This window comes from Thamnophis elegans, chromosome 7, assembly GCF_009769535.1.
Source record: "Thamnophis elegans isolate rThaEle1 chromosome 7, rThaEle1.pri, whole genome shotgun sequence".
Classification (NCBI taxonomy): Eukaryota; Metazoa; Chordata; class Lepidosauria; order Squamata; family Colubridae; genus Thamnophis; species Thamnophis elegans.
In genome coordinates, this window is record NC_045547.1 from 7,564,334 (window position 1) to 7,584,932 (window position 20,599).

Genomic DNA, 20,599 nt, shown 5'->3' on the forward strand with positions numbered 1-20,599 from the left:
ACAGGAGGGAGAAGAGGAGAAGAGAGAGGAGTGGCTGAAGGAGGGGAGGGGAGAGGAAAGGGGAGTGGAGAAGGGAGGAGGAGAGAGGGGAGAGGAAAGGGAAGGGGAAGGGAGGAGAGAACAGAGAGGAGGGGAGGAGGGGAAGGAGAGAGGAGAGGGCAGGGAGACAGGAGAGGAGAGGATGACCAAGAAACCAAAATTATATATACCAAGAAAATTATAACCACGCAACACACTCATGGCTCCAAGCCTGGGCACATAACCAGGTCTTCACCACCATGCAAAAGACCATCAGGGTGAATGTCATTGCAATCTCTGAAGGGAGAATCTTCTGGAAGTCAGGCGCTACAGCTGAGAAGGCACACCATCTATTCCCTATCAGCTGACAGTTCTCGGGTGGAAACAACTGGGAAGATAAGATTACCGCAGGTAATCCAGTTCCAAGCCATGAAGAGCTTCAAAGGTGACAACCAGCACCTGGAATTGCATCTGGAAATGCTCTGGAAACGCTTCACATACCAGTGATGTTATGCATGCATTTATTACCCGTGTAGCCACATTGTGTTCTATAAGTAGTCCTGGTTTACAACTGTTTAGTGACCGTTCAAAATGACAACAGCCCTGGAAAAAATGACTTATGGCAACATTTAAGATCGTTGCATGGTTACATGATCAAAATTCAAGCCACTGACTCATATTTATGACGATTGCAATGTTCTGGAGGTCATGTGATCACCTTTTGCAGCCTTCTTACAAGCCACGTCAATGGGGAAGCCAGATTCACTAACTTAAGTGTTAACTAAAACAACTGTAGTGATTCACTTAGCAACTGTGGCAAGAAAGGTCGTAAAAATGAAGGAAACATTCACTTTGACAACTGTCTTGCATAGCAACATAAATTTTGGGCTCGACTGGGTTAGTAAGTCAAGGACTAGCTATAGTTGAAGCTTGCGAATGCTCTTCAAGGGCAGCCCCATGTAGAAGAGACTGCAGTAATCCAAATGTGAGGGCACAAGGACATGGATTTTTCCACTCCTACTCCACAATTACATAAGCCAGAATTTTTGAAATACTTAATAGTTGAGAAATTCTGAAATCCAGCTTCTTTGTACTTTGTTCTTTTAGCAAATATCACAGTAGGCGGGTTAGAAGTCCAAGGCTGCAGCGCCCGATTTGTACATTTGCATTCAATAAATACAATTGCTGAAGGCAACGCTCAGCTTACCTTATCTGTGTTCTTGTATTTCTCCCAGCTTTTTAACATCTTCAACCATTTTGTAGTTCTCTCAATCTCGAGCTGCTTGTGCTGAAATAAAATCAGAGGCCATTATTCTCTCCACTTCAAATACTCTCAAGGATTCTTTTTCTTTCAACATTTATAAGCAGCTAGGCACAGACATTGTGAAGTTTTTTTAACAGCTTTAAATCACTAGCAAATATTTTAAATCAAATGGAAAGGCCCACTCAACTGAACAGACCCCCTATCCTAGGTTTTTATCTTAAACAGCAGAAGCAGGCGTTCACAATTTTCAGCGAATGAGGAAATAGTTATAGCTGAATTTCTGTGTGTTTAACCATCCACCATATGAAAGGCCTTTTTAAACCAAATTTTGTACGAAAGAGTTTAACTAAAATTAAATATACATTTTAACAGTTTGATTATTTTCTGTACCCTGGGCATTAATACTTACAATTCATAGAATAGAATAGAATAGAATAGAATAGAATAGATCTTTATTACGGTCAAAGACCAGCAATAGAAATAACTTTTTACAATATATATATATATATATATATATAATAGTACTGACATTAAAAGTGGATAATAACATCTCTGTTAAGAAAATACATGTTCTCAAACTGTTTGGATCCCTCCCTGGTTTACATGGGTGTGTGATACGTATGTGAGTAAATATAATGTTCCAAAAATAGTTGAGAGATATCTCCAAATAATTGGTACAAGATGACAGCTATATTTCTGTAAACAATTTTTTTCTTGTGGACATTTACAGCAACACAGAATTTTGCCACTGGATGCGTAGCAGACGGGTTTGAGTCCTGGAGGAGAAAGCCTACATAGAAATTGACTGCCCTCGCTGGCAATCTCTCTAGTAAGGGAAGAATATATGCTGACCTGTTGTGACCCAGCAGGAGCCGTTGGCCACCAGGTGGCGGCAGAGCATTGGATCAGAGGGAGTGTTCAGGGAAACACTTGGGAGTTGTTGCAGGATGCACCCCGTCGAAGGGTTACTCGACGGAAGGAACCACTGAGTATTTACAGGAGATGATTGCGAGCAGCTGTTGCTCATTGGGATCCTCTCCTGAGTATAAAGAGACTGCTGGTGCCATGCCCTGGTTGCAGAAGTCAACGTTCCGTTCCTGTTCTAGTGATTGTTCATGTTCGCGTTCAAACCGAGAGAAGCTAACTTGGATAAGTAGGTTTGCTGGAAGAAGCCTCTTTGTAGTGCTGCGTTTGTTTATAGGACTTTTATCTCTGTGTTTATTTGGGCTTCCAGCCAACAAGAGCTTGGACTGATTAAAAGAAACCTTTTTAGTTACGTGGCTTTGGGCTTTCATTCCTGGACGGAGAAGGGGAGTCAGAACACTGACCTATGAACTCGGTATAACTCACAACAGAAGTCTCTGGGTATTAAGGGATAGGTGCAAGTGGCTCTCCAGCTCTATTTTTAGATCATTATCACCTTTTTTTGAGATTGCTTGTGAGGTATTAAGGCTCCACTTAGCACAGCAAGACCTTTTCACTATTGCTTTCCTGATGATAGTACTTCACGCTGCTATCTGTATTATCAAGCGTATGTTTCCAGGAACTGGCGTTCAGCCACTGGTTTTCAGAACGAAGGACTGGCAGTAGCAATAGCAATAGCAGTTAGACTTGTATACCGCTTCATAGGGCTTTCAGCCCTTTCTAAGCAGTTTACAGAATCAGCATATTGCCCCCAACAATCCGGGTCCTCATTTTACCCACCTCGGAAGGATGGAAGGCTGAGTCAACCCTGAGCCGGTGAGATTTGAACAGCCGAACTGCAGAACTGCAGTCAGCTGAAGTAGTCTGCAGTGCTGCACTCTAACCACTGCGCCACCTTGGCTCTAAAGTAAACTCAAGGAAGCTTGATGGACCAGGAAAGAGCTATTGAAAACTCTTTCTGATGCCATCTATTAAATACAGGGAATCCTCCACTTACAAACCATTTGTTTAATGACTGTTCGTTGGCACCGGGGGGGGGAGGGAGTGATTTATGACCAGTTTTCACACGTTATGACCGTTGCAGCATCCCCATGGTCACATCATCAAAATTCAGCTGCTTGGCAACTGGCACGTATTTAGGACGGTTGAAGGGTCCCGGGGTCATGTGACCACTTTTTGCGACCTTCTGACAAGCAAAGGCAACGGGAAAGCCAGATTCACTTAACAACCGTGCTATTAACTTAAGAAGTAGCAATAACAATAGCGCCCGAGAATTATATACGGCTCCACAGTGCTTTACAGCACTCTCTGGGCAGTTTACAATCTCATCACGTTGCCCCCCAACAATCTGGGGTCCTCATTTTATCAATCTCGGAAGGATGGAAGGCTGAATCAACCTTGAGCCCTGTCAGAATCGAACTCCAGTCTGTGGGTAGGGTTTGCCTGCAGTACTGCATTCTAACCACTGTGGCACCAGGTCAAACGCAGTGACGCACTTAATAATTCTGGAAATAACAATCGTAAAATTGGGGGGGGGGGTGAACTCGTTTAACAATTGTCTCGCTTAGCAACAGAGATGTTGGGCTCAACTGTGGTTGTAAGTTGAGGACTACCGTACCTGTACCTGGATTCTTGCAGCTCAGGTAAGGGATGCTTAATGTTTAAGCCAGCGTTTTACAACTTTGGCAACTTTAAAGTGGGCAGACTTCAACTCCCAGAATTCCCCAACCAATCTAACACATCTGAAAGTTGCCAAGATTGAAAAACACTGTGTTAAGCAGTGGAGTCCAACCAGATGGGCTCTTTTATCACATAAGACAGCCAAAGACCTAAGACTCCTGCATATTACATTTTTGTAGAAGTGACTCTGCTAGACGCAGCTCTCAAGAGTATCATTTTATGCGCTAGGACCTAACAATGCAACCGAATATGATAGTGTTTGGAGACACTTCTCCCTTGAAGCCTGCCAATTTCAGAAATATCCTTTCAAAGTAAACAGTTCAATAATTTAAGGCTTTGTGCACAAACGTCCCTGCGATAATTTCTAGATTCTAGCCGTGCCAATAAAAAGCAAAAAAAAAAAAAAAAAAAAGAAAATTATGCAGCTCTTCGGCCGCACCCCTTCGAGATGTGTAATTTAGTTTAAATACTTCGGGATAGCTAGGCATGTCGGTTAAGATATACTGAGTAATGACTGTGTCAAGAAAGACATCATTATCGTAATTTTAGAGCACTTCACAAACACTTCAATAAACTCAAACTACAGTGCAGGCGATGATCTAGCCTCCCGTTGAGAAATGACTGTGGAAAGCCTGCATTAGCTCATCCAGGTTGGTAATAACAAGGTGTACGCAACTCAATCGTTTTCAAAGTTCTAGAAGGCTTCCTAGAAACCCTACAGTTTTCTAGTAACTTTCTATTCTGTTAAGAAGAACCCCCTATTTACATATCCTCTTGATCAGTAGGTACAATATGGCGGACTATCATCAGAAAAATTTGAACCCACTCATTGTGATGAAGTGGTCCTTGGGGTACATCTGGATTTGGGAAGTGTTGGTGGGTTGTGTTGACCATACTGGTCACAATATACAAAACTAATCAGTTGCCACCCAGTCATTATCAGGGATTGTGTTTGCATGGAAATGGTTAAGACAGCCACTCACCCAACGCCTACTACACCTGCCTAAAAAAGAAAGTCTCACCTGACCAAAGCCAGAAAGGGGGTGGGGGGGGGGCTAAGATTGGCCAACCTAAGTTTTGCTGTATTTTTTGTCCTCATCATATACCCTAACTTCTGTGGCTTATTCATTCTTATATCTTTTCTGCACTTTGCATAATGGGTGCATGACAGTGTTGGAAGGGACCTTGTAGGTCATCTAGTCCAACCCCCCCTCCCAAGCAGGAGACCCTACAACAAGGGTTGGCAACCTTAAACACTCAAAGAGCCACAAAAGGTCCTAACCGGAATAGCAATAGCAATAGCAGTTAGACTTATATACCGCTTCATAGAGCTTTCAGCCCTCTCTAAGCGGTTTACAGAGTCAGCATATTGCCCCCACAGTCTGGGTCCTCATTTTACCCACCTCGGAAGGATGGAAGGCTGAGTCAACCCTGAGCCGGTGAGATTTGAACAGCCAAACTGCAGATAACAGTCAGCTGAAGTGGCTGCAGTACAGCACTCTAACCACTGCGCCACCTCGGTCCCCTGTTCATTTCTGAAGCCGACCGGAAGTCCGGTTCCCCACCACCACCACCATAGAATCTCCTCCTAGCACAGCATCCTTTTTCCTCTACCTGTCCTAACCGAAAGCCCTATCAATTGTGGAGCCAACTGGTAACAGGGAGCCGCAGCAGAGGGATGAAAGAGCCACATGCGGCTCCGGAGCCGCGGGTTGCTGACTTCTGCCCTACACCATTTCTGACAGATGGCAGTCCAGTCTCTTCTTGAAAGCTTCCAATGATGGAGCTCCCACAACACACATGATGGATAAAAATAAAATAAGCTGAAAAAGAGTGGATACTTGTTAGTAGGCAGGTGCTTAAACTGCAATGGGTTCCTAGCCAAACTGCAAGTAGTAAGCAAGAATTACAGACTCTCTTCATAAACTAAAATGTGGCAATGTTTTTGAAAAGAACCTGTAATTTACTGAAGGAGTTACAAAAATAACCTCCCTAAAACCTTAAGCAATGCACGTGTCATTTGTATCTTTCCAGGAAAAGAATCATACTTTTTTACAGTAATTCTTCATGTTAAAAAATAAATATTGTACAATTGCAAAATGATTCTGTATTTTTACTTCATTTATTTATTTTCCACCTCTTGTTTTTATAAATAACTCAAGGTGACAAACATATGATGCTCCTTTCTCCTCCTATTTCCCCCACAACCACCGTCTTGTGAGGTAAGTTGGGCTGAGAGAGAAAGGTTAGGCCAAAGATATCCATCTAGCTTTCATTGCCCAAGGCAGGATTAGAACTCACTACTTTCTGGTGATTGGCCCCAAATCATTCAGTAGGCTTTCTTACCTAAGGTGGGACTACAATCCATTACCTCATGATGATTGGCCCAAAGATACAATACAATACAATAGCAGAGTTGGAAGGGACCTTGGAGATCTTCTAGTCCAACCCCCTGCCCAGGCAGGAAACCCTATACCGTTTCAGACAAATGTCTATCCAACATCTTCTTAAAGACTTCCCAGTGTTGGGGCATTCACAACTTCTGGAGGCAACTTCTGTTCTACTGATTAATTGTTCTCACTGTCAGGAAATTTCTCCTTAGTTCTAAGTTGCTTCTCCCCTTGATTAGTTTCCACCCATTGCTTCTTGTTCTGCCTTCAAGTGTCTTAGAGAATAGTTTGACTCCCTCTTCTTTGTGGCAACCCCTGAGATATTGGAAGACTGCTATCATGTCTCCCCTAGTCCTTCTTTTCATTAAACTAGACATACCCAGTTCCTGCAACCGTTCTTCATATGTTTTAGTCTCCAATCCCCTAATCATTATTGTTGCTCTTCTCTGCACTCTTTCTAGAGTTTCAACAGCTTTTTTTGTGTATATTGGTGACCAAAACTGAATGCAATATTCCAAGTGTGATCTTGTTGTGGCCCACCAAGTGGCCAGCAGAACTGGCAGCAGATTTAGACAGTGAGGAGGTTGGGGAGGAACCTGGACCAGTCCTGGAGTCTGGGGAAGACTCTGATGAGGGCTCTGCATCGGAGGCAGAGAGGGAGCCAGGGCCGTCTAACAGTTATCAGCTGCCTTCGGAGTCAGACATCAGTGAGGCAGAAGAACAGCTGGAGCCTGTTTCCAGTGAGCGCATGCGCAGAGTTGCCGGGAGAAGGGAACAGCTAAGGAACCAGGGTCAACTTTGGAGTAAGGTCACAGGTGGACCTTGAATGGCCCCTCCCAGAGGGAATAAAAGAGGAGCGAAAGGGGAGTGGAGTTTGCAGGAGATAATTACTTCATTCCTGCGTTCTTGCCAAGTATTTCAGCGTCTGAAAGATGTCGGCCTGGCCAGAGTCACCACATCTTTTCTACATCGTGGCGACCAAATCTGAATGCAGGATTCCAAGTGTGGCCTCGCCAAGGCATTATAAAGTGTTATTAACCCTTCACGTGATCTTGATTCGTTATGCAGAAGGCTTTCATACCCAAGGCAGGATTAGAACTCACCCTCACCTGGTGATTGGTCCAAAATCATTCATCCAGCTTTCATGCCTAAAGTGGGACTAGAACTCGCAGTCTCTTGTTTTTTTAGCCAGGCGACCTAACCACTAGACCAAACTGGTTCTGATTCATTAGGCAGCTGAATATGGAATTGTCCGTAGACAATTTTTTTCCAAATAGTAAGCAAACGTTTTTTCTCTCGGAGAGAAAAGCTTCAATGAATTAGAATTAAACGGCACTCAATCTTGACTACAGAGCTTTGATTATATAACCTCTGACTTTTCCTCAGAGTATCAACGGTTCAAGAGATGCTCTGATAGTTCAGGATGCTGAATTATTTTGCAAATACCACTTGCTGACAACCTCATTCATCCCTCTGACTCGAACTTGGCAACACTCCACTGCATAATTACAGTCACAGCATATTAGCCGGTAATTGAGCACAATAACATCTGGCATTTCAACATTTTAAAAAGAGAAGACAGCCTTTCAAATCACATCCATTCCCCTCTCAATTACCTCCTTTCTCAAATATTAACTACTGGTCGTAAAAACAATGTTTATGCCAGCAAGGAAGGCTATAAACTGACAGGAAAGAATTCACTAAATTAAGGAGGGCAGTAATTAAGAGTAGCTTTCTTTACAGAGAATCAATATTCATCATTGCATTTAACAAAGAAGGAAAAGCTTGGCTGGGCAGCCATCTGGCTAGTTCAGTATTTTTCCAGTTTGGCAAGTTTAAGATGTGTGGACTTCAGCTCCCAGAATTCCTCACTCCACCAAGCTAGCTGGGGAATTGTGGGAGTTGAAGTATGTACACACACACACACATACACACACACACACACGCACACATCTTAAACTTGCCAAGTTTGAAAAACACTGGCCTACATCTACATTAACCCTGTTTAATAAAAAAACCCCAACTGGAACTGGGACTGAGGTTAACCAGCATTATGAATGGGAAATTTCAATTAAAAGAGTTAAAGGCAATCGTGGCACGACAAAATCGCGCTCGACTAAAGCGCACCCGATTAAACCGCGTCGCTGACGTCATCAGCAGGGCGACAACAGCGAGCGCGGAGAAAAAAGGGCGCTTTAAATAGCGCTTTGAAAGCAAGCCGATTCACGTTAAGGTAAGGGTTAGGTTTAGGGTTAGGTTTAGGGTTAGGTTTAGGGTTAGGTTAAGGGTTAGGGTTAGGGTTAGGTTTAGGGTTAGGTTAAAGGTTAGGGTTAGGTTAAGGGTTAGGATTAGGTTTAGCGTTAGGTTAAGGGTTAGGTTTAGGGTTAGGTTAAGGGTTAGGTTTAGGGTTAGGGTTAGGATTAGGTTTAGGGGGGTTAGGTTTAGGTTTAGGGGTTAATTTTAGCTTTAGCGTTTACAGCGTGCTTTTTTCTCCGCGCTGTTGTCGCGCTGTGATGACGTCAGCTACGCGGTTTCGTCGAGCGCGCTTTAGTCGAACGCGGTTTTGTGGTGGAACCAAAGGCAATCACCAGACAGAAGTCTCCTTAGAACGGGGCGTCAAACTCAATTTCATTGAGGGCCGCATCAGGGTTGTGTTTGACCCCAGGGGGCCAGGGTGAGTGTGGCCAGCTCGATGTCACTCATGTCGGGTGGGGGACGTCTGTGGTGGCCGGAGCGCTCTGCCAGCAAAAGCGGGCTCCTAAGCTCTGTTTTCGGCCATGATAGCCTCCTGTAGCCCTCTGCCAGCAAAAACAGACCTGGGGGATGCATGCGCGGCTCCCCCAAGCTCCATTTTAGCTACCGAGAGCTGCAGGAGGCCATCATAGCCAAAAACACAGTCTGGGACCTTCCGACCTCCGTTTTCTCTGGCAGACTCCGCAGGTCTTTTCTGTGGAGCAGATCTAAGCACCCCATGGGCCAGATCCGGCCACTGGGCCTTGAGTTTAATACCCCTGTCTTATAACTAATTCAGAAATACTAATATCCCCAACACACAGTGCTATATAGAGGCGTAGGTGATTTTAAAGTGGTGCAGGGCAATCAAAATTGGTCGTTCATAGGGATGCTACTTATAAACAATTTCAGTCAGACTATTCTTATATGTAAGAAGCAGAAACCATGCATTTGGTTGCAACAGGCCAAAACGTATTTCCTGTGGCTCTGTCTTCTTCTACATCCGTGTGTCAAACTCCCGACATCACGTTGTCGTCACATGACATATTGCAATGTTTTCCCCCTTCGCAGAGCTGGGGTGGGCGTGGCCTGCACGTGACGCATCTGGCCCGCGGGTGGTGAGTTTCATTCCCCTGTTCTACATGGTGCTCTAAAGTGCTGGACTACATTTCCCATCAATAGCAATAGCAATAGCAATAGCAGTTAGACTTATATACCGCTTCATAGGGCTTTCAGCCCTCTCTAAGCGGTTTACAGAGTCAGCAAATCGCCCGCACAGTCTGGGTCCTCATTTTACCCACCTCGGAAGGATGGAAGGCTGAGTCAACCCTGAGCCAGTGAGATTTGAACAGCCGAACTGCAGAACTGCAGTCAGCTGAAGTAGCCTACAGTGCTGCATTTAACCACTGCGCCACCTCGGCTCTATCACCTTCCAGGCAAACTCATGCGGAACAGTTAGAGCCGAACGGAATGCCGGAATATATTCCAATGAAGGCTCCATCATCCAGGCCAAAGGCGTCTAAAGTTGAATCATGGCAACTGAACCCAATTTTGTTAACGTGAGATATTTCATTGTTCATCCAAGCAACTTTGATCAGTCACAGCAAAATTAGTTGGACAGAGAGTCAGAGAGTCGTTGGAATGTACCAACTATTGCCACAGGGCCACACCAGCTTCAGTTTCTCCCCAAAACGCCGGGAATATTTTCAAAAATGATCTTATCCCTTTTCTGTGTTTTTTTACAGGCAGATTCAGCCAAGCCATTTCAGCACCCAGCATTTTCTCCATTTTGGCTGACTACTCAGATAAACCAGAGCTCTCAAATATTACCTTCTTTGCATCTCAGACACACTTAGGTCATAATTTTGAAGGTGATGATGGCTCAATAAATTTTCGAAGTGTTGAAAAAGGTGGGTAACAATGAACTCAATGGACTCATGATCCTGACTTGGCAAAAATTAGAATCCAATATCTCAATTTCAGTATCAAACTTCTCCAAAACTTGGGTAAGAAGAGGAGGGTTGAGCTAGGCAGGTTTTCCATTAGCATGATCATCAAGTTAGCTTTCGTTAATTTTTGTTGTTGCTGTTGAATTCTTAAAGGTTTCCTTTGCACATACTGTATGTGCTAGTCGTTCCCGACTCTAGGGGGCGGTGCTCATCTCCGTTTCAAAGCCGAAGAGCCAGAGCTGTCCGAAGACGTCTCCGTGGTCATGTGGCCGGCGTGACTAAATGCTGAAGGCATACAGAACGCTGTTATCTTCCCACCAAAGGTGGTCCCTATTTTCCTACCTGCATTTTTACGTGCTTTCGAACTTCTAGGTTGGCAGAAGCTGGGACAAGTCACGGGAGCTCACTCCGTTACGCAGTGCTAGGGATTCGAACCACCGAGCGTCCGACCTTTTTGATTGACAAGCTCAGCGTCTTAGACACTGAGCCACTGCATTCCAATTCTTAGCCACGCAGACTCTGAGTAAATTTATACTGATTGCTTTCACGTGCAGAACAGGTGGGATTCACTTACGTTCCCTACCAGTTCGCAAATGTGAGAGCACGTGCCACGTCTGAGCATGCGCAACGCCTTCTGCGCATGCGCAGTGCTTGGGCATTACGAGCTTCCCGCAGCCAGCCCTACCAGTTTGCCCGAACTGGAGAGAACTGTCTGAATACCACCTCTGGTTTAGATGCTTCTAAAACAAGCATTGCTATCTACATCAAAGAGGGTCTGCTTACCTTCTCAGATGCTGCATCGTGAATTGGTAACTCCTCCTGGCTAAAAGGAGAAAAAGGAAGAAGGTCAGTTACAGGGACAACAGATTGCAAGGTAGAAACAAAATACAGGTACCCCCCCCCCCACCATGGCTTACAACAGCTTATTGAGTGACCATTCAAAGTAACAGCAGCCCTGAAAAAAATTGACCCATGTCCAGTTTTCACAAGACCCTTGTAGCACCCCCATGGGTTATGTGATCAAAATTCAGACGCTTGGCCATTGACTCATATTTATGACGGTTACACTGTCCCGGGGTCATGGGATCCCCTTTTGCGATCTTCTGACAAGCTGAGTCGACGGGGAAGCCGGATTCACTTAATCAAATCAAATCAAATCAAACCTTTATTGTCAATGTGCAATATGTGTACAGTGAAATTGAATGCACAACAGGAATTTGACTAATTGAACGACTGCAGTGATTCACTCTACAACTGAGGCAAGGGAGGTCGTAAAATGAGGCAAACTCACTTAACAATGTTTCACTTAGCAAGAGAAATTTTGGGCTCAATTGTTGTCGTAAATCAAGGACTATCTGTAACTGATTCCAGAATACCACATCATAGTTATTAGGGTTGGGCGCATCCACTGGGCTAAGCCACAACATAATTTGGTTCCTTACTATGAAAGAAGTCGCTGCAACCATGATTTCTGAGTCAGCATTAAATTATGAACCCAACTACCTCACCTGGGTTTTATTTTAAAGCAAACAATAGCTAAGGTTGATATTCTAATCATCATCATCTTCATTTAACGACCTCATAATCTGGACAACTGGATGGAGTCTGGACAACTGAATGGAGCTAGTTGAGTGTTTTAATGGCCGGATGCCCATCCTGTTGCCAATGAGGAGTTTTGTTCAGCAGATATATTCTCAGTGTGCCCAGAGAGAGAAATATCTGCCTCTACCTAGGATCGAACTCACAGCCTCCTGGTTGTGAGGCAAGAGCTCCTCCTCTAGGCCACTGCACCACTCCTAAAGTGATAAGGATGATATTCTAATGTAATCTGAAAATTTTGGATTACACTGTCTCTATACAAAACGAGCCTTCTTCAAGGAAGCTACAGCACTGAGCAAATGTGCTGTAAAACTCCATTTTTTTTGTATTGGAAATTAATCTAGAAGGTCTTTCAGGGAATTTGTTCATGGGTTTACCAAAACATGGGACTCCCAAGGTAGAGAAGTACACATCCATTACATAAAATAATCAAGTATTTATTGAGCTTACATTCCCAAATTACTTGGCTTTAAACCAAGCTGAACCATACCTGAAAGTTTAATAACTACGCCAGATTGTCAGTTCAATCAGTTTCAAACATAGATCATTGCCCAAATTAGCAAGGTGAGAACTTCTATAATTGGAGAGTATGAAAATAATGAATAATTAATCCATCTACTAATCATATTAGCAAGATGTTCAGCATCCAAATACTGTATGCTTTGCTGTCTGCCTCCCCATTTGGGCTACAGCCCTATGCTTACTAATTAGAAGCTATATTACGCACAATAGGATTTTGTTCGAAGTAACTGAGACTCACTATACTATAGGGATATTAACGTGTTGGGCAAGAACGAGGAAAACGAAGAGTTCAAGTCTACCCTTAGCCAGGGAAATTCACTCTGTGACTTTGACCCAGCTGTAATTCTTCAGCTTGACCAGAGATCTTCAAACTTCAAACTGAAGAGGTCTCCAGCTACGCTGGCTGGAGAATTCTGGGAGTTGAAGTCCACAAGTCTTAAAGTTGCCAAGTTTGGGGACTCCTGATCTTGACGGACCTCACATGGCTGCTGTTTTCGAGATAAAATTAAAGAAGTTCCCCATATACGAGATCTCGAGTGTGAGAAAGCCTGGAGATGACCCATGAGAAGCCATTCAGAAAATATTAAGACGAGAACAGATGAATAAACATGTGCTGATCCGAGGGAAGCATAAAAATATTATTAAAATACTTAGACTCCCTGGGGTAGGTATTAAAAAAAACCGATCAAGGAGAAATTCAACCTAGAAATAAGGAGAAATTTTTGACAGTGAGAACAATAACTGTCAAAAGTTGTGGGAGCTTTATCACGGGAAGCTTTCAAGAAGAGACTGGACTGCCATCTGTCAGAAGTGGTGTAGGGTCTCCTGCTTGGTCCGGGGGCAGAGGGTTGGACTAGATGACCTACAAGGTCCCTTCCAACTCCATTATTCTGTTACTATAGCCCAGTGGTCTCCAACCTTGGCAACTTTAAGACTTGTGGACTTCAACTCCCAGAGTTCCTCAGCCAGCTTTGCTGGCTGAGGAACTCTGGGAGTTGAAGTCCACAGGTCTTAAAGTTGCTAAGGTTGGAGACCACTGCTATAGCCAATAGTTCCAGTCATGTGGATTCTTTCCAGGTTGGGTTTACCTCACTGGGCTGACAAATCTTACATTGATACGTGTATGGAGTTTTTCAAGCATTCAGGTTTTGGTCGTCCCAAAGGTGCTTTTTTTGAACAGGCAACTGGAGTTTTTTGCTTTTCCTTGAAGAAGCTTGTTTCACTTCTCATCCAAGAAGCTTCCTCAGTTCCGGAATCCTCTTCAATGAGAAGCCAAGTGTCTTCAAGGAAAAACAGAGTCCAGTTGCCTCTTGAAAAAGCACCTTTGGGATTTAGGTTGACATTAAAAAGAGCCGAGGTGGCGCAGTGGTTAGGGTGCAGTACTGCAGGCCACTTCAGCTGACTGTTATCTGCAGTTCAGCGGTTCTAATCTCACCGGCTCAAGGTTGACTCAGCCTTCCATCCTTCTGAAGTGGGTGAAATGAGGACCCAGACTGTGCGGGCAATTTGCTGACTCTGTAAACCGCTTAGAGAGGGCTGAAAGCCCTATGAAGCGGTATATAAGTCTAACTGCTATTGCTACTGCTATCTTTGTCTCAATCCACACACCCAGTATTGGGCATGCAAAGGATTTTATTTCCTTCTCTATAAACGTATAGTCCATTCCTCTTGGAAAAATTAACAAGGGGGATTTGCATCCTTCTCTCATAGTGGAAAAACTTAGCTTGCTTAGAAAGTAAATACTTAATGGAAAGAACCATCCTAAATAAAGTTCATTTTGTCAGCTACTCCGTGCTGACACTGAGATTGTATTTCATTTCAATAACTCAATCTGGGTTTTAGCAGCTTTCACCTTGTGTTTATTCCTTCCCACTTCCTTTCTTAGCACTCTGCATTTCAATCATGTCTCCAATTAACTAATTAGTATAAATGATGACTTGTGGGTTTCACTGTGGTGTGTCAAGAAAGCAAGAGGAAAACGGGCACTATGAAAATGGAGTGTGATATTAATCATGCATGCCACATAACCAAAATAAAATAATTCTCTTAAATTAGATTTTAGTTATTTTAATATATTATACTGCTGACTGGCTATTCATAGGGTTTAAGTACTTCCAATGGATACATTCCAGTGAGAACTCAAAACATGTGGAAATGGACTAGTCAGCATTCATAATCATTTCCCTCTGCTTCTATTATATCATCAGTGGCCTTAAATATTTTAGAACTGCTGTCTGCCACTAAAAGCACCTGCTTGGATTGAAATTTAGATATAACCTGGATTGATATACTGAAATTCGAACTCACACTAAGTGTCTATGTTTTTAACTTAAACAATATTTGGGATCTGGATTCAATTCTTTTCTAAAAAGTTGGTTTAACAGTCATTATTCTGACATCAGGCATCTTTGACAAATTATAACCAACTGAGTTTATAGAAACTACATTTTACATGGGACAATATCTGGCATACAGTAAGCTATTATCAAAGTATCCTTCCAATTCTGTATGCACATCTTCAAGATCATGTGAAGTGTTAACACTGCTCTATATTGCACTGGTTAAGAACCGCTTTGATCATAATAATACATATATATATACACCAGATTGATAACATGGAATTTTATACAAATTGTAAGTGAAAACTACGGAGAGGAGGTTTAAAAGCCTTGTTATTAAATATAAACAATTTTTATATAGAATATGGTATAAAGATGTAATATTATTGGATGATTTTAGGAGGATGAAATGAAATGCCATAATATAGATTTACTTTAGATTTAGAATATTTTATATAAAAGGATGTAATAACAGTTATAGGCAAATGAATGTGTAATAATCATAATAATTGTTTACATATATATTGGATTGATGATATGTGTAAATTGTAAGCGGGGACTATTGCGAGGAAGCACAAAGCTTTGTAACCAAGCGACATACTGTATGTAACTGGAGGATGATTTTTATGTATTGTCTGTTTGTTTTATGTTTGTTTTAAAAAAAATTTTTTTAAAAGATCTGTTCTGACCTACGGTTCCCCAGCAGCACGAAGCCGAGTCCTCGTCCCGATAAACCCTTTTATTTAATTTCAGTGAATTCCTCTCCAGCAAAGTCCCAGCCCACAGTCTTTCAAGATAGTTCCCATTTACCGACTTTTATCAGGCTTGGAGAGTGGCCAGGCCGATATCTTTCTGACTCTGAAATACTTGGCAAGAACGCAGGAATGAAGTAATTATCTCCTGCAAACTCCACTCCACTTTCGCTCCTCTTTTATTCCCTCTGGGAGGGGCCATTCAAGGTCCACCTGTGGCCTTACTCCCAAGTCGACCCTTGTTCCTTAGCTGTTCCCTTCGTCTGGCAACTCTGCGCATGCGCTCACTGGGAACAGGCTCCAGCTGTTTGTCTGCCTCACTGATGTCTGACTCCGAAGGCAGCTGATAACTGTTGGACCCCCGTGGCCCCATCTCTGCCTCTGACGCAGAGCCCTCGCCTGAGCCTTCCCCAGCCTCCAGGACTGGCCCATGTTCCTCCCCTACCTCCTCACTGTCTGAATCTGCTGCCAGCTCTGCTGGCCACTGGTGGGCCACAGCAAGATCACACTTGGAATATTGCACTCAGTTTTGGTCACCATTATACAAAAAAAAAAAGATGTTGAAACTCTAGAAAGAGTGCAAAGAGGAGCACCAAAGATGATTAGGGGACTGGAGACAAAAACATATGATGAACAGTTAACAGGAACTGGGTATATTTAGTCTAACAAAGAGAAGAACTAGGAGTGACATGATATCAGTCTTCCAATATTTGAGAGGCTGTCGCCGAGAAGAGGGAGCCGACTGATTCTCCAAACCACCTCAAGGTAGAACAAGAAGCAAAGGATGGAAACCAATCGAGAGAACCAACCTAGAATAAAGGTGAGGTTTCCTGTCAGTGAGAAGAATTAATTAATGGAATGGGTGGCCTCCAGAAGTTGTGGGTCAACCAGAGATTGGATAGCTATTTGTCCAGAATGGTAAGTAGTCTCTTGCTTGAGTAGAGGATTGGACTAGAAGAATTAATCAATGGAACAGCTTGCCTCCAGAAGTTGTGAATGCCCCAACACTGGAAGTCTTCAAGAAGATGTTGGATAGCCATTTGTCTGAAGTGGTGTAGGGTTTCCTGCCTAAGCAGGGGGTTGGACTAGAAGACCTCCAAGGTCCCTTCCAACTCTGCTATTGTATTTGTATTTATCTTCTAGATCCTTTCCAAGTCTGTTATTCTGTATTGTCCTTTTTTCTACAATAAAGTGTAGCAATAGCAATAGTAGATAGACTTATATACCGCTTCACAGTGCTTTATAGCCCTCTCTAAGTGGTTTATAGAGTCAGCCTCTTGCCCCCAACAATCTGGGTCCTCATTTTACCCACCTCAGAAGGATGGAAGGCTGAGTCAACCTTGAGCCTGGTGAGATTTGAACAGCTGAATTGCAGGCAGCAGGCAGGCACCAGAAGCAGCCTGCAGTACTGCACTCTAACCACTGCGCCACCGTGGCTCATGTGTAAGTACAAAGTGTCAGAGATAGGGCATTTATTTTATATGCAGAGAGGTCTCCAGTTCAATACCTACAATCTCCACTTTATAAGACCCAGAGGAGAAAAGAGCTTTCTTTGGAGATCCTGCAAAAATGCTACCAATCTCGGTTAAGACTTTCTAGGAGAAAAACTATGACCTTCCAGATCTCTCTGGATTATAGCGGCATTGACCTGATCAATGGCCGTAACAGCAAACAGGCAACGGGAGATTTCACAGGCTTTTTCCTTTAACGGCTTGCTACTCATCGCAGCTTTAGGCTGTGAGTCAGAAGAGGGCCATGCACATGTAGTATCCACTATGTGTGGTCTTATGTGTCTGTTAGGACTGAGGTTAGGACAGCATATTTTGCACAGAAGCAGGACAGTTTGATCAACGGCTAATAGAGAGCACGTGAATGTTCCTGCAGAAAACTACAATATCACTATATTTTTGGAGGATTGTTCCTACAAAAGCGGGGCGCGTTAACCTCCAAGGTTTTTATGGCAAAACAGAAACTTTTAAGACAAATTTTTAAGACATACTTTCTTAAAGTATGTTATTAAGGGAGTATATATTAAAATGGCTGTGTGTGTGTGTTCTCCAGCATAACTCTGGAATGCCTCGAACAATTTCAACCAAACTTGGGACATGGATGACTTATTCTCTGGAAACAAATACTATGAGGGTAAGATATCCCTAACACCCCTAACACCCCTTGGGGTGTGTGTTCTGTTAAGATACAGCCTGTTGTGCCTTAAAATAGCTTCTACTGTACTGCCTTAAATGGATTCTACTGTACAGCACAGTGGATTTGCCAAGGTAACGGCTTCCCAGTCCTCCACAAGGGGGCGCCCTCTGGTAAGGGGGAAAATCCAACATCAGAAATTATATTTGGTCCAGACATTTTCCCCCTATAAATAAATACTCGGGCAATGCCAGGTTATCAGCTTGTTTAAAATAAATGGAGATGGGTCTTTAAATTTATTCAACACCCTGATGCAGCTGAGTGTCTATATTTCTTTCAAAAAACAACAACAAAGGATAGCCATATTCTTCATCCAGTAAAACTACTAACTCAAACCTTCAAGCTTCCAATTGTGCGACATACCAAGTCATGTGGCTGGGATCATTGTTTGTGTGGGATTGTATGTTACAATCAAGGGGCTTTGCCCATGCAAGTAAAGTTATTTATGGAGCTGTATTAAAAGCAAGGCGAAGACTTGAACACTGCAGCACCTGGTTATGCTCAATCTTTTATTTCAGGCCGAACATTGCTCCCAAATAGAGATCTGCATGCTGTCAAATACACCAATCTCTATTTAGTCCAGCAGATGGGCCAACTCCATGTAAATCCTTCATACATGAGGAAAATGCAGGCCCAAGAAAATATTTAATCACATTTCTCTCCATTCTCTTGGTTTAGGTACCAAAAACATTTCATTATAGTAGGTTGATTAGAGAACAGAAGTCTCTAATTAATGTTTATTACCTGAATCAATTCCAAATGTGTAGGCTACAAGCTTCCAGAATTCCTCAGCGAAAATAGAATTGCTGTGAATTCTGGGAATTAATGTCCTCAATTCTAAAAGTTGCCCACTTGGGAAGTCCTGCTCTAACACACCACTAATGCAATCTATAGTACAACACTCCAAATTATCTCCTTAACACAGAATCCCCTGCTGAAAAGCCATTAGATGAAAACATCTGATTTGTACACGTAATGTAGAAATGGCTTATTTATCTATTTGGGGTATATCTACAAGTTTGCCCAATTACAAGTCCCCCAGGTAGAATGTAGAAAGCAAACGCACAGCCTCATAAACAGTTACAACATGAAAATGCTCGGAAGTGAAGCAGAGCAACTGGAATGCCACCTAGCAGGATAGCATATTCTAGGCAGGTGAGAGAAAAGGTTGGAAGGAGAGAGTGAAGATAAGGCTTTTCCAAGATAAAAGGTGTCCCTACATCAATGATGGTGAATCTTTTGGGCTCAGCATGCCAAAAAATTCAAAAAAATGCCTAAAGTAGAAAAGGAGGCAGGACTGGGGGTGGAGGTGGAATTAAACAAGTCATCAGCCTAGAATCCTTACGTTCTCACAAATTGTCTAAGTCCAACCCTCTTGAATTCTATTAAAGGTTCCCTCACACATATGTGCTAGTTTTCCCAACTCTAGGGGCCAGTGCTCATCTCTGTTTCAAAGCCGAAGAGCCAGCGCTGCCCGAAGACATCTCGATGATCATGTGGCCGGCATGACTAAATGCAGAAGGTGCACGGAACGCTGTTACCTTCCCACCAAAGATGCTTCCTATTTTTCTACTTGCATTTTTTACATGCTTTCGAACTGCTAGGTTGGCAGAAGCCGGGACAAGTAACGGGAGCTCACTCCATTACGCAACGCTAGGGATTTGAACCGTCGAACTAACAACCTGTTTTCAATCGACAACCTCAGTGTCTTAGTCACTGAGCCGCCACATCCCTATTGATCCTTATCTGGTGCCAATTTAGTATTGAACTTTAGTGGATGGTCCTGATTCGTTGCGCCGGACACTACTTTAACTCTATCAATTACTTCATTTGAGCATTTAATGTAATTTGCAATAGGAGGGCATTCTTTTGGTTTCTCCATCAGCTATGGCAACATATTATGTTTAAAGAATATAGGTTTTTTTTTTAAAATACACACCACCACTACCAGGTTGGCAAGATGGAAAATAGATTTCTACTGCCTAGAGCCCAGGTGGCGCAGTGGTTAGGGTGCAGTACTGCAGCCACTTCAGCTGACTGCTATCTGCAGTTCAGCGGTTCAAATCTCACCGGCTCAAGGTTGACTCAGCCTTCCATTCTTCCGAGGTGGGTGAAATGAGGACCCAGACTGTGGGGGCGATATGCTGACTCTTTAAACCGCTTAGAGTGGGCTGAAAGCCCTATGAAGCAGTATATAAGTCTAACTGCTATTGCTATTGCCTTAAACTCATAATACAGTTTTAGTACATGTCAATAAGATGGTCAGCAATGTTGCCACAAATGCCATAGAGATTTGAATGATACCATAGACCAGGAGTATCAAACTCGCAACAACACATTACTGTCATGTGACATATCACAAGTCCGCCCCCCCCCGCCCCTCGGACGCTAAACCAGGGGTTGCCATGACCAGAGTACGATGCTGGCCACGAGTTTGGCACCCTTGCCATAGACCAAGCTGGCTCAGGAATTCTGGGAGTTGAAGTCCACAAAAGTCATACAGTTGCCATTGTTGACCTAACTGACGTAACCACTGCAAAAACATCTTACCCAAAAATCTGCAGGGTCTGGTCCAGGCAGGCACCAGTATTCAAAGACGGACTCAAAGCCACACAGAAATAAAATAAAGAAAAGCAACAAAACCCCGCTAAATCCAAGTGAAAGACGTTTAACGATTAAACATGATTTGGCTAAAATCATGGAGAAAGTCCCACATTTCCAATAGCGA

The 20,599-nt window shown here is 43.2% G+C and overlaps 1 protein-coding gene across 1 annotated transcript in view; it reads right to left on the reverse strand.

Annotated features, from left to right (window-relative positions):
- Positions 1-20,599, reverse strand: part of LOC116511126 (USP6 N-terminal-like protein) — an 87,707-nt gene that overhangs the window by 49,324 nt on the left and 17,784 nt on the right. Inside the window, exons 4-5 of the mRNA XM_032220944.1 lie at positions 11,241-11,280; positions 1,226-1,306 (exon numbers count right to left, since the gene is read on the reverse strand). Of these exons, the coding sequence (XP_032076835.1) occupies positions 1,226-1,306; positions 11,241-11,280 (121 nt within the window). The remainder of the gene's footprint in view (positions 1-1,225; positions 1,307-11,240; positions 11,281-20,599) is intronic.